Here is a 14,499-nt window from a genome sequence, read left to right as displayed (position 1 = left end):
TCAGTACAACAGTATAATCAGACTTGTTAATTAGGCAGATGCTAAACTCTATGGTGCTCTGATCTGTAGAAATAAATGAAATTTTTAGATATTGTACACAAACACACAAATCTTGTGCTACGTGTACTATGACAATGTGTGCAGCATACTCACTTAATCCTTATTGACAATGCTGGAAATCTACTGTTACATGCAGGAGCTTTCCCTTTCCACTTTGTTTGCCAGTATCTACTGGGATACTTAAATGGCCTGGCCAAATGAAGAAAGGGTAACTGGGTGAAGTGATGGACTCATCAGGCATAGTGCCCACAATACAAGCCTGTAGAGGCAGTCTTGGGATCTGGAGTTGTTTCAGTTGACCAGGTCTAGGCTCAACAATGTTATGTGGCAATAAAACCTAAGTCAGCCAATGACCTGAATGTACTGCATGGCCAGATTTCATCCATGAGTGTTTTTCTTCCTGTTGACACGGGTATATTCCAGGACTCAAATAGTGAAAGAGGTTCTGGAAGCATGAGAAATTTTTTTCACTTACAGTATGAACTAGCCACCACATTGTGTGCTGTAACCAAAGATTACAATTGTGTGACTTTTTTTTATTTGCGTTGTGGTTAGCACTGTCGCCTTACACCTCCAGGGTCCGGGTTCGATTCCCGTCTCTGTGTACATGGAGTTTGCATGTTCTCCCTGTGCTTGGTGGGTTTCCTCAGGGTACTCCGGTTTCCTCCCACAGTCCAAAGACATGTAAATTAGGCTAATTGGTATTCCCAAATTGCCCATAATGTGTGAATGGGTGTGTATATTTGTGTGCCCTGCGATGGATTGGCACCCTGTCCAGGGTGTACCATGCCTCATGCCCTAAGTCTCCTAGAATAGGCTCCAGGCCCTCCGCGACCCTGAATACAGGATAAAGCAGTGTAGACAATGAGTGAGTGACTGAGTGAGTGATAATACAATTCCAGTTAGACATCATATCCTACACCATATTATAATGTTATAATAACCCTACATCTACAGCTAAATCATATCACACTTGAAGTATTTATAATTGCGCCAGAATACAATCTGAGGAGAAGTATGTACAAGATAACTCTAGGGAGAACTGAATAAGTATCTAACAAAGTAGTTGAGTTAGAGAAATGGTTCAGCAAGGCTAAAAATAATTTAATAAATAAAAAAACACTAAATATAAATGGTTAGTCATATTTGTTTCTTTTAGTTTTGCACTTAAGCTAGTATAGAGGTTTAAGTAATGGAGGTTTATATCACCCCAAACGCTTTATACACATTCGTCAAGTGACATTATTTCTTCTATAGAAAGTCACTTTTAAATAAAACTGTTTACAAAATAACAAGGACTGTCTTTTCATTTTAATCAGATCCATTTTATCCTTATGTAAGCTTCCCGTGTGAAGTTAATTTAATTTCCAGTTCAGATTAATAGAATCCTCTGTTCCAATTTTTAGAAGGCGGAGTCTACACAGTTTAACGTTTTTCCTAATAGCATTAGAGTGTTCCTGTACATGATGAGGTTTTGTTCAGTTTAATGCATTACAATAATCTGTGTTTGAGGAAGGTATTTGCAGAAGAGATTTTGGGTGATAGAGACTTCTGTCACTGGTTAGATGGGATTAGTAAATTAGAAATCACTCCTGTGAAAACCCAAAGAAGCATGGCAGTGAGCAAACACGTCATGGCTGATGGAGTAGATTCGGGATCAGAGGAAAATTGTGACAGTTCAGGTTCAGAGAGCTTACAACAGCTGTACAGTACTGTAATGTCTTAAGCCATTAATTACAACGGTAGCATTAGCAGCTGTGAGGTACACATGCTTATGTTAAAATGGAAAAAGCATAATAACAAAATTAATAATAATATTATTATTATTATTATAACTATTGTAAGTATTGGTATTATTAACATGGATGGACACATCACACCCTTCATGCTGTCTATTTTTCACACTAATCTTCAGATCCTCTCATAAGAGCTGTGTCTTCAGGCTCTTTCCTTTAAAAAAAAAAATAATAAAAATTAGAATTCATATAATTCATATTCCAGCCAATACCTGCAGTGAGCGCTAGTAGAGGGCATGTTGTAAATGACCTCTCTGCTTCACATAGTGTCAAAGAAAGAATGCTGTATTTCTTTAAGCCTGCCACATGCCTAATGAAAATGCAGAGTTCTAAGGGCTTCTGATCTTGTGTTTTAGTAAAATAGAACTCTACGCTTGACTGACAGCTCTGATCTAAAGCATTTAAGTGTAAGTTTTGATCTCTCTGCCTTTGATTAAAACTAATGAGCTCATTTAATTCAAAATGGGAATCTCTGATAAGAGAAATAAGGTTGATGTGATTGGATTAGAGAGGCGAATTAAACTCTTAAAGCTGAAGTTTGTGCTTATGTAGTGTATTAAAAAGCAGTTGGCATATTCTGCTGTGTTAGATGATGAGAAAAATTTCATAGTAATTCATATTTAATCAGAAGAAATGAAATGACTAAATATAACATGGCTCTGGCTTTTCCCCAGAGTGATAAAGGACTAGTTAGATTTTAAATGTCATTTAATTCACGTCCTCAGAAGGAGAGAGAATCACAGCTTCGCGTACGCATGAGAGTGAGAGAGAGTGAGAGAGAGAGAGAGAGAGAAAACAGATGCATGAGAAAGAGTGTATTTCTTTCCTTTCAGAAAGCAAGAAAGAACCAGAACATTAAAGGGAGAAAGGAAAGGAGAGAGAGAGAGAGACAGTCAGAGAGAGAGAGAATCAAAAAAAGAGACCATTGCAATGTCGCAAGTGTAGGAAAAAAAAACTGTGTTCTCCCCCTCTCAGTGTCTCTATTTCTAAAGCAATGCCACTTCACTTTTGTCATATAGTGAGTGCAGTGGAGTTTCTCCTTGTATCTTCTGAGTAATCTTATTCCACACAAGTCTCCCAGTTCTGTCCAAACGCTTGTGTTCTGTCTCCTGAGCTCTCTGTCTGCGATGCAGAGTGTTTCAGACTGAATACTGAAGCGTTTCATTGTTAACACTGTAAGCGTTCATCTGAGGAAGAAAAATAAAAATGTTCAGTCACAGTGAGTTTTTGGTAATTAGATTAGAAACTGTGTCTAATTCTAACATACCAAAGTGACTATGCAAGGGTCAAATGTGCACATACTGTAGTTACATTAATCAGATTTTTGAAGAAGCTGATATAACTAGACTTATTTCTTACTATCTCATCCAAAATATTTTTTCATGTCTAAGAAATTACTTCCTCTATTTGTTGCATATGACATCATTTGTAGTTTGTCTTCATATGTAGATTTAAGTTCAGAATGGAACTGTATTATAATGTACATTATTTCTATTTCTGGTACAATTATTGCTTTACATTTTTAAGGTATGTGGGCTGGGGAGGAAAAATTGGGGGAAATGCGGTTGATCAAGATAGCTGCTTTCATCTCTCTTTCCTCGCACTCCTTATATGGTAATACTTCCTATAGCTCGATGGAACCCTTTTGTTTCCCTGCAATCCTTTTGTTTCCCAGGATTTCTATAGAAAATGCGAATGGCTTCGATGTAGTATACTCAGGAAATGGATTAGTGCTTATATGCCACATTTTCTGTGAATAATCAAGAGAGAACATTTATGCATCATCGTGTGTGTGTGTGTGTGTGTGTGTGTGTGCGCGTCTATTTCTCTCCTGATCGGCAAGCATGTTGGACCCGACATTGTTCTTCTCTGGGAATTTTATAGTTCATGCTACCAGTTTATGTAATTAATTTAAAAGAATAAATGTCAGACGGCACACATGTCAGGGCTGATCAACTGTAAAACAAGTGTAAAAAATGTGAAAACTGTAATATTAAATTATCAGACCATTTACATACAGTAGGACGCCCCACTTTGTCATCTGAGCATGCCTTTTGTAATCAATCATAAATGTCTGTGTATTCTGTGTGTTAGCCATCAGCTGGTTTGAGCAACATATTTATACCTTAGCGTTTTGCATTTATATTTTAACATTAAATTGAATCTGAGCGACTTGACTAAATCTGTTTGTTAGAGATGTCTGTCGTGCTTTATGAAATGTGTTTGTACAGCATGATGAAGCCTTTAAAGCAGTTATCGCACTAAAACAGGCAACCGTTGTTGCTTTTAGAGGGCATAATTAAAACATTGTCAAAGTTCTATTGACATTTCATATTTCCTCATTAGGTTGTGCTCTTCCATTAAACATCCACCTCTAGATGATAGAAACTCAATGAGGACTTCTTACAAGCTGTCTCACCCAGCAGAGCTGTTTAATATCGTCTCGTCTCCAGGGCTTAACTGCACACTACCATATTGGCCAAGTAATGCAAAGTAATTGGATTTTTTTTTCTGTTGTGTTTGCTCCTGCAGTAGAGTCCAGCAGTCCGAGTCACCCCTCTCCAGATAACACTTTGGAGCGTTCCTTCTTCATCCGAATGAAGTCCACGTTGACTAAGAGAGGCGTCCACATCAAGTCCTCTGGCTACAAGGTAACGCTGAGTCCTGGGGCCTTCTGGCTCTTCAGCTGAGCAGCTAAATCTCCTTGCACTCAATCACAGCTCCCCCGTGTGTGGTAATACAGTGTGTAGCGGACGTTTGGCTGAATAAATTACGTTCGCTGTGCTGACAGCTTCTGTGGCTTATTTGATTAGAGCTGTTTTGGGATATGCTGATGGATTTTACACAAGCGAGTCTCACATTTTGGCCTGCAGTCTAGAAGGAGTTCTGAGTTCTGTCTCCCATTTTTATCAGTATATGTGCTAATTGATTTGTACATTTTAAGTACTTTCTGCAAAATTAGGTACAGAATGTTTTATAGAGATTTGTTCTTAATGCTTTAATTCAATTTCAGAGACCTTGTGCTTTAAAAAAAAAAATGAAGAAAAAAAAACTCTTTCTATTCTCTTTGATTTGCTCTTGATCCAAATAGTGTGTGGATTTTTTCAACATCTCGATCCTCACAGTTTTTATCTTAATTTTGGGCTGAGGTCGCTATGTAAGTAGGATATACATGTGAACGAGGGATGAAGTGACAGCTGTCTTCCCTCCCGAGCTTCTCATCCCCCTCTCTTTGGCTTCAGCCTCTGTCTGGACATGGATTTGATGTAAATAAGCATGAAGCTACCCCATTTCATAAATATTCGCATTAGTGAATGCGCCTATGGTTTGGGTCACACAGGGACATCTCTTATTACATTTATTCTGAATTAATTTAACCTTCACATTTGTTACACAATACAAAGGTCTGAATTTTGCATATGGCATGCCAACATTAGGCGACAGACAGGAATCATGCGCTCTGCACAGCACATCGTTGCTGCTTATATACCCTCTCCACTCTAGAGGTCAAATCAAAGTGAATTCCACTCCAGCTTAAGCTCGTCTCATTTTTCAGCGTATCTCAGGATTCATCTCATTTAATGCACTCATGTAAAAGCTGCACGTCATTATTTGTGTTGTATCACATTTCAAAAGCACTCTAGAGAATGCCGAGGAACAGATGAATCTGATTTTTTATGTATACCTCTTCTATATTCACTAAATGTTGGGGGGGGGGGAGAAAGGGCAAGAGAGACAGGGGGAGAGGGAGAGTGCATTGTGTGCTGAACCATGAATTATAAAAATTGATCCCTTTGTTATGTTGGCTTGTATTAAATTGAGATATGCTATGCGCCTGCCTCTCACCGCAGCCATGGCGAGCCCTTGCCGCGTCAGTTTGCATTTAGCAGCCTGAGCATATTTAATGTTTTGCCAGGGCTTATGATGTTCTTGCCAAGAGCACTCCTGCAGCAATTCACTCCCGACACTCTCTTTGTGGCCATTACTTCAAAAGTTGTATTTTCAAACTAACTTTTTGATGCCCCTGGCTTTGGGCTTCTAAAAGGATCATTTACATTTTGTATATATTTAATACACTTGGAATGTTTATTTATTGAAAGGGTCCGGGTCTTTGTGAGGAGAGTCTCTATGTATTTTGTGGTAATGTGAATCTCAAAAAAATACCCCTCTCTGGAGCGCTGTACAGTTTATAAGAAGATCCATGTGGGATTTATATCAGCCCGTAATTAACCATTTTCAGCTGTGTCTGTAAATGCCAACCCCTCAGTCTTATCCACACCAACTCCAGACGAATATAGACCTGCTGAACACTGGCTACACATCGCAATCTTGTGCCAGATCATCCTCAAGAGCACAGCATCCATCTTGGTTCCAGGCTACCTGGATTTTCTTTTCGTACATATTATAATATTCTTGCTACAGAGACTCCCTTTAAATATTTACAATTCTGACTGGAGTTGAGCATTTCATAAAACAAATTTCAATCATATTCTGAAACACAATAAAATGATTGACATTAATTAAGCATTTGACTATATATTCTTCTATATGGCAGTCTTCGCAATATATTACAACATGAGAGGTTTCCGCTTCCCTGTTTTCTGTTTGTATTTCAGCAATATGTGTTGTATATTGCCAATATAGCATGGCTTTGAACATCCAGCCATGACATATTGAAAAAAGACAAACAACATCAGTCCCCTACAGTCAATAATCCAGACACAAAGTAATGCTGTTATCTGCAGGGAAACAAATAGTCAACTGTTTATACAGAGAACAGACAAGGTAACACGTCTGTCTAGCCTGAAGTTCTGAATGCAATACCTGTGGAGGTTTAATTTGTGCTTTACAGGAAACCCGAAATCAAACTTGTGGGATATAGTGTGTTCACTATGATTTTAATACAGGTACAGCATAAAAATACATAAGTAAACAAAATGATACTTTGTGTTTTTTGCTTTATGAAATATTCCTTTTGAAAATAAGTGATTAGAAAATATCTTATAAACGAATGCAAAAACAATTAACAAGCATAACAATTATGAAGTTCCTACTGGAAGCAAATTGATTGTAACAAATCCTATAAAGTTAGAAACTCAGTTAATTGCTTCCTAATTTGTAAAATGCTTTGATTTCTTGAGTGTTAAAGCATTCCAGCTCCAAATCCAGGCTCAGAAGTGGCCTCGTTTTCATTAAAATGGCAGTCGCTCAGTCCTTGGTTTTGGTCTGTCCCTCAGTGAGGCAATTCAAAGCATCAAAGCGCCCTCATGGCCTGAGAGAGAAGCTACTTCAGGGGCCAAATCTGTCTATATGAATGAAGATGACAACATCTCAGAGGTGACGATATGAAAACCTAGTGTTAGAAGTTTAAAAAAATGACAAAACAACCACCCCCCCTCCCCCACTGTGGATAGACAGTTCAATCCCACCCCACCTCACCAACGAAAAAGGAAAAAAAGGGTTGCTAATCTAGTCATTGTCCTCTCAGGGCAAAAAAAGGGTGAAGAGTTTAAAGCTTTGTAAAAGTTTAAAGCTAGACAAAGGTAATTAGTATCAGTTCTTTTGTTCAACATTTTGATTATTTTATGAAGAATCAAGCGATCCTCACTGCGCTTTTTAATATTTAATTATTATTGTATTCTTCCAGTCTGTCAGGTAGAAGGAGAACCTTAATATTAGCTGGCAGGTTGATACGGTCTCATCTGTGTCCAGGCTAGTAATGGAGTAGAGTATTGTTACTCCAGTAAGAGCTCCCTAGCCAGTGTTTGAGTGTAGGTGCTTATAGATGATAAGAGCATATATTTAATATCATGCACTGTGGACTTTTCTATACTCTGCTTCTATCTCTGTTTTCTCTAAGGTGATCCACATCACAGGCAGGCTGAGGATAAGAATGGCACTAACGCACAATCGCACAGTGCCCAATCAGATTATGGGCATGGTGGTGGTGGCTCATGCCCTCCCTCCCCCCACCATTAACGAGGTTCGCATCGACTGCCAGATGTTCGTCACGCGGGTCAACATGGACCTCAACATTGTCTACTGTGAAAATAGGTAACAGCCTTCTTCCTTCTGAAGTGCAGGATCAATGTCATGAAATCTGATCATGTGTTGATTTAGACATTTATTACTTAAGTTAAGCGAACATTCAACATGTGTTGTTCATCAGTTGCTTATTTTCTTGTCTAAACACATGTGCTGTACTTGATTTTTGCTCCTGCCACATCTGTCATTCTTTTGAAACTCGGCCCAGAAAGACTTCATTTTTACTTTCAAAACCTCTATTACTATCAAAGCCATTTCTGTTCTGCAAAATGAGAACATCCTAATTTGGTCTGGCTTGAAAGGAAATGTCTTATTAGTTTTATTAGTTTTATTTATGTCTCGAGGATTAAAGTCACCCCATTGACTGCTGAATTTTTTACTGCTCCCTTTACTTAACATATTTATGAGGGAATGGCATCTTGCCAAATCTCCTGCATAGTTATCATCATTGCAAAGCTTTTTTTAACATGGCATTCGAGCTTGGTTTTACCCTCCAAGAGTCCAGCTGTTTCTATACGCGGTCCAAGTGTCCCACTGCTTACCTGCATCTACAAGGACATACTAAATAGCATTAAAAAACACTACATAACCCATGAGCACAACATTTGATTTAACATGTCTTTTAGTTCCCACTTTAGATTTAAATTAGTTATACCTCAACATTAAGGTAGAACCATTATTAATTCACTTAGGAATTTGGAAAGCATTGATTCTTTCCTGCCTGCATGTTTTGATAAAGAACATTTGACTAATTTGTTAGCCTTGGTGTAATAAATACATAAATCATTATATATTTTAATTACCCTCCAGAATTAGTGACTACATGGACCTGACACCTGTGGACATCATAGGGAAAAGATGCTATCAGTTTATTCATGCCGAGGACGTGGAGTGTATTCGGCACAGCCATCTAGACTGTAAGTAATTACAGGCCTTATTATATACAGGAAACAGTTACTATCATTGATAATGTTTTTCTTCTAATTTTATGTGAACAGAATTTGCTTGAATGCCTGCACTATTTTTATGGTCTACTAGAGCACTACAGTGTCTACTCGAAGTCACCGTCAAAAAGCAATATTTTCCATGCCTATTTTAATACAGTCTAGCTATGTCAGTGTAACAAGCTGAGATGCTTTATTTCTTTTAGAAAAGAATCTTCCTCTGGGATTAGACTGTTGGTTAAAAATAGTTTACAGAAATTAGAATATTTGACAAAGAGTGTGTTGGGGAAAAAACAAATAAATTAAGTTAGAATTACAGAAACTATAGAGCAGAACTATATCATTACTGTTTTGCTTTTCCCACAGAGCTCTATGGTCTGAGGATGCATTTCATTTACATTATAGTTAAATACCATCCATACTACAAATAGCGGCTAATGATGCAGTTTTGGTTTAGACAGGATGTAAATAAATCTGTTACATGGTTAATTAATGATTTTAGGTAATGAGCAGAAAGATCAATGATACAATACTAATATTGAATTACAACCAAAAATATATAATTACCTTAATAAAAACCTAGACGTGTCAACAAGACCACTTAAACAACTATTGCAACAGCTAACTTTTTCTATTTCAAAATAAACAATAATTACACAAAAACATCAGTTAAAACATCAAGAAAACATATATAGCTGCACTTAAATGATATTCACATGTTAAAGAATGAATTCTCAGTTTTAGCTCGTAATTAAGGAACCATTACTTTACTGCATCGTCTTGCATTTTCTTTCATAGGCTTTACTTAATCCTTCCTTGAACATTACACTACCAGAGCTATGTGGTACTGAAGCTATGTGGTACATTACACTACCAGAGCTACTGTATGTGGTAAACTACTCAAGGACACAGGCCTCTGTGTCCTCCAGTAATTTATTTGTATTCCTGGCTGAATTCAAGTGTTTTGGACGAGTAATAAAAGTTTTGACTCCCATAAACAAACATTACAAGATAATGATGGACAGATTTAGCATTTATATAAGGATAAAAAATGTAGCTAAGGAGCAAATGAATCTTATAAAATCTTAACACTTAACATTTTAATAGACATACTCACAAACACTGAAACCTTGGAAAGAAGGAAATTTAAAAAGATTTTTCCAGAGTCTGCAGCATCACTAATACCGATCATATATTCTAAAATGCCAACCTGACATAAAGAGTCCTGTATTCAGAATCTTTGTGTTATGCTATGCCGATTTATACAGTATTTACATCACTGTGAAAAAGTCTTGGTCCACTCCTTATTTCTTCATATTTTTGCTTCCACAGTGCCAGACCTTCTTATATTTTAAATGTAGTCTTAAAAAATAGTTTTCCAGGTTTCCTGAGGGACTTTTTTGGCTATCATTTTTGGCAGGATTTTGGCTCTCGTTTTCAATCTAGTCCCTGTACCTCACCACGTTCAAAGGAATGATTTTTGTTTGTTAAGCCACACAATGACTTATTTATCAGTCCCGCATTAAAGAAATAAAAAAAAAATCTAACTTTATACGAGAACCAGTAAGAAACAGGTGTAGATAATAACATATGATCAGGCTGGTGATTAGTATACAGTACTGGTGATGCTGATTGCTGAGGGGTTGGAACAGACGAGAGGGGAAATGAGGTTTGCTGCTGAGGTTGTTACATAAACAACCAATTTTAAAATTGTATCTTTGTATCTAATCAACTAAAATCATTTAAATCAAACCCGATCTTTAGACCATGACAGGTTTTGTTTTATAACTCTAAAGACCATCTGCTGTAGAAGAATCTTAAAAGTGATCATTTATACATCATTTCAAATTCTGCTTCTGTTTCTTAAAAATCATGAACACAGGCCACTCAGAACAGGAATGGGCTAAAGAACTCTACCTATCTTCCTCTATGTGAGTGTCTCAGTGCTCCTCTCTGGTTAAGCTGCACTTCTCACGATACAGCCAGTGCATTTTGATCACACCTTTACACCATGAAGTGTTTATCTTGGCAAATACCCCACAGGAAAACTCTTTAAAGGCTCCAGAACCTTTGGCGCACTTTACTTTCATCGTTCTCGGCAGGAGGGCCACTGACTGCCTGGAGGTGCGACCATGCTTTTTGAATCTCCTAAATCATCTGTTAAGTGTGTTTTGGCAGGGCATGTTTTTTTTCCTGTACTCTCCTCTCACCTACACGTCATGGCAGAAATTCAAAACGTCATTGAGAGCAGCGTAGCGTTTCATACAGTAAATGCACGCTTGCCTCGGCAGCAGGCAAGTTGCCATTATTTAAGTAGTGAGAGATGAAGTACGCGGGTGGGGGGGATAAATCCCTCAGTTTATTAGGTGTTTGTGGAGGAGGACGAGTGTCCTTGGGGCTGTTGGGTGAATTTGAAGCTGTCTGATTAGATATTGCAAGTTCAACTGAATTAGAGTGCAATTACCGCTGCACTGCAGTGTCCCTTTGCCTTAAAAAGCCACCAGATTGGGTCCATTAGGCCTTGATTTGAAACCCAGCAGAGAGAAAGCAGAGAGGAGTGTATTGATGAGAGAGTTAGAAGGCAGAGGGCGGCCGAGGACCGCAAATCTCCAGCCGTCTCTGTCTGTCAAACCATCCATTACACATTACAATACAGGATATAGCATAACACTGGAAGCAATGGTCAGGGCCAGATACAAAGTTAATGTGAGAAATGCTTACAGTTTTTTTGCTTTACAATTTTTCATGGTTAAAAAAATTTGCAAGTGCTCATAGAGAAGTTAGTTTAACCATAGATTCACTAGAAATCAGAAGTAGAAAAATCATGGGGTTTACACAACACTTAACTCCTAAGAATGTATATGATAAATGAATATACAGTAGGTTATTTTAAAATCTTAGCCAGTTCATAATTCAATAATACAATTAATCATGTTTTAATTCCAGATCGTTATATTATTTTGATGAAATATGAAACTTAATTGGCAAGAAAGTTTTTACTTACTTAGAGAACACTCTGCATGTATAACCTCACTGACCATTTTAGCTTAGTTTGACACAGTTAATGGCAATGATCATCACTGTCATCACTGTTCTTATGAAGGGCTCATCAAGCAGAGCTGGGAGCGTGTGCTGAAGAAGCGGCAGTCGTTCCCAGTGCAGCCGCTGCTCTGCTGATTGCCAATCAGAGAATGACATCAGGTCACACAAGGCCATCAGATCGGCTGGAGGAAGGGAAATGAGAGAGCGTGGTTCTTTGCACTAACCTCTCTGCCCATTCAGCCTCAATAGGGCAGCCAGCTTCAGCGCGCGCGCACACACACACACACACAAGCAGACTGACTGGTGTTACGCTAGAAATGGCTCTGAATGCCGATGTCACCTTGCATGAATACATAAACATGAGAGGAAAATTTCGGATACAAAAGAAGCAGTGGTGGAATTTTTGGAAACCTGCTAAAGATGATAAATATATATTTATATTGTTCATTTAAAATAAATGAGCAAAAGAAATAATTGTATAATTTTTTTATATTTTAATTATTGTTTTTAGAGATAGATTTTTTAGCAGGGCTGCCATCGATACACCACACAAAACTAAACCTTTTACTGATTGAATGTTACTGAGACATCTTTTTCCTTTTTTGCTGCATAGAAATTGATTTTTTTTTTCTTCTTCTGAGAAAGTCAAAGAAAATTTTTACCCAAACTGTCTTCTCCCAACTATTCAACATGACAAGGTGGCTGTTCCTCTTCTGTTCATGTCCAATTTTTCTTTTGAAGTTTTAAATGTACATAACAGTCTTGGAGGTGCACTGAAGATGAAAACGTTCTAGACACATTACCAATGTACACGTATAGTCTATATTTTCAGACTTATATATAATTATAGGTCGCTAATTACATGTTCATCATAGTTAGATAGAGAACTTTATTAATCCCAAAGGGAAATTGAATAACTTATTGGACTTCCCTTCTTTCATCTAATTTGTCCTATACAATGTTCTGTTACAAGATGAACAAGGCTGGATGTGCTTGCATTGGTGTACACCAACATCAGCTCTTCTCAAAGGTGTTTGATGTAAGCAGGTGTTTCGCATCTGCAGAAATGTAATGTGACAGAGCTGACCTCACCTGTGTCAGCCACACATCAGGAACAGCACACCATAAATTAACAAAAGGTGTTCTGCTACACAGCTAAGCATCTTAGGCACTGTGTAAATGTTTTGTCTGTGTACGTGTGTGTGTGTGTTTGTGTGTGTGTGTGTGTTTTTTCCAGCCTAGATAGAGGATGGGGGATGGGAAGAGATAGCTGAGAAAAGTGTGCAGAAACCCCAGGAGAGGGAAGCTGTGTGCCTGAAGGCAGACTCATAGAGCTGCTCTCTGTAGACTAGTTCAAACTGACTTTAATGAAAGACTCCCCTCACTGCTTATTGAGCTTAAAGACAGACTCCACCATCTGCAGCAACACAGAAAAACACACCTGATACACACAGCCCAAGTATATAATAATTTAACAGATTTATAACAGATACATTTCTATAGTGCTATAAAGCCGTTGAGAAGCTTATTGAAAACATTCAGGTGTATTATCAATTGTTCATATCGTGCATTTCCTCCTTGCATAGTCATTTCATATTTCAGGATGAGGTCAGGCCAAGAGCCATTTCCAGTACAACACTACAAACAACACAAAACACCACCCAGCCTGGTAACAGGAGCTCTGCCTCTAGCCGGGAGTCTTTTTTTTCCAATGCCTTTCCCACTCATTCATAAAAGGCTTGTCTTTACGATAATACCCCAATGGACTGCAAGGACTTTTCCATAAAGCAATTTCACGGGTGTAAATGACTTGCTTTTATGTGACAATGACTCCCCCTGCCTCTCCCGCTGTGAATGGGGGCCACGTTGGGTAAAGGGTATCTGAAAGGTAGCTGCTATTATGGAATGTATCCAAGTGATTAAACGGAAGTGAAGGACAGAGGCCCGGCATAGAGAGAAAGAGAGATGGAGAGAGAGGGAGAGAAAGGGTGTGAGAGAGCCCATCCTCCAGGCTAGCCTGAGGCTTCAGGAGAGAAGAGCTAGATTAAAGATGCCGTATTCCTTTTAATGCCTCCAAAGGCTGCAGAGCTGACTCTGATAGAGAGAGAGAGAGAGAGAGAGAGAGAGAGAGAATGAAGGGGCGGCTTCATTACCACTAAATCAATAGCGCAAACAGGTCCTGATTGATTTAATGGCAGTGTAAGTGAAAGGGGTTAAAAAATAAGGCTCACCTGCACAGCAGCAGCAGCGCCAGGCAGAGGCAGGGCTGCAGTGTATTGACGGCAATGCAGATGAGCCCAGCTCATTAGGATAGAACCAAGAAAAGAACAAGCCTGGGCTGTGTATAGAATCAGTTTTAAAATAGATTGCCAGAGTCCCCTCTCTGTTTTACTTTGCACCTTTTTAGAACCAACTATAACACAAATCTGCTTATTAAATTTAAACCAATATTTGTTTGTTAATTATTAAATTGTTTTGTTACCTGAAATAAGAGGCTGTATTAAGTTTCGTTTCTTGGTCTTTTAAGTATTCTGGGCACTAGTGTGTAAAGTGGGGAAATGGTGAAGGTTAGAGCAAGGATATGTCTACCTGAGCACAAGTCAGATAAACAA

The 14,499-nt window shown here is 38.3% G+C and overlaps 1 protein-coding gene across 4 annotated transcripts in view; it reads left to right on the top strand.

Moving 5' to 3' along the window:
* The window catches only part of LOC128536245 (neuronal PAS domain-containing protein 3), a 237,705-nt gene that overhangs the window by 216,418 nt on the left and 6,788 nt on the right, over positions 1 to 14,499 (top strand). For all 4 annotated transcript variants that reach the window (XM_053510425.1, XM_053510426.1, XM_053510427.1 and 1 more), the window contains 3 exons: positions 4,389 to 4,507; positions 7,717 to 7,910; positions 8,712 to 8,818. In XM_053510425.1, coding sequence (XP_053366400.1) covers positions 4,389 to 4,507; positions 7,717 to 7,910; positions 8,712 to 8,818 — 420 coding nt within the window. The remainder of the gene's footprint in view (positions 1 to 4,388; positions 4,508 to 7,716; positions 7,911 to 8,711; positions 8,819 to 14,499) is intronic.

Source organism: Clarias gariepinus, chromosome 13 (genome assembly GCF_024256425.1).
Source record: "Clarias gariepinus isolate MV-2021 ecotype Netherlands chromosome 13, CGAR_prim_01v2, whole genome shotgun sequence".
Lineage (NCBI taxonomy): Eukaryota > Metazoa > Chordata > Actinopteri > Siluriformes > Clariidae > Clarias > Clarias gariepinus.
This window is presented reverse-complemented; position numbering and strand designations above follow the sequence as displayed.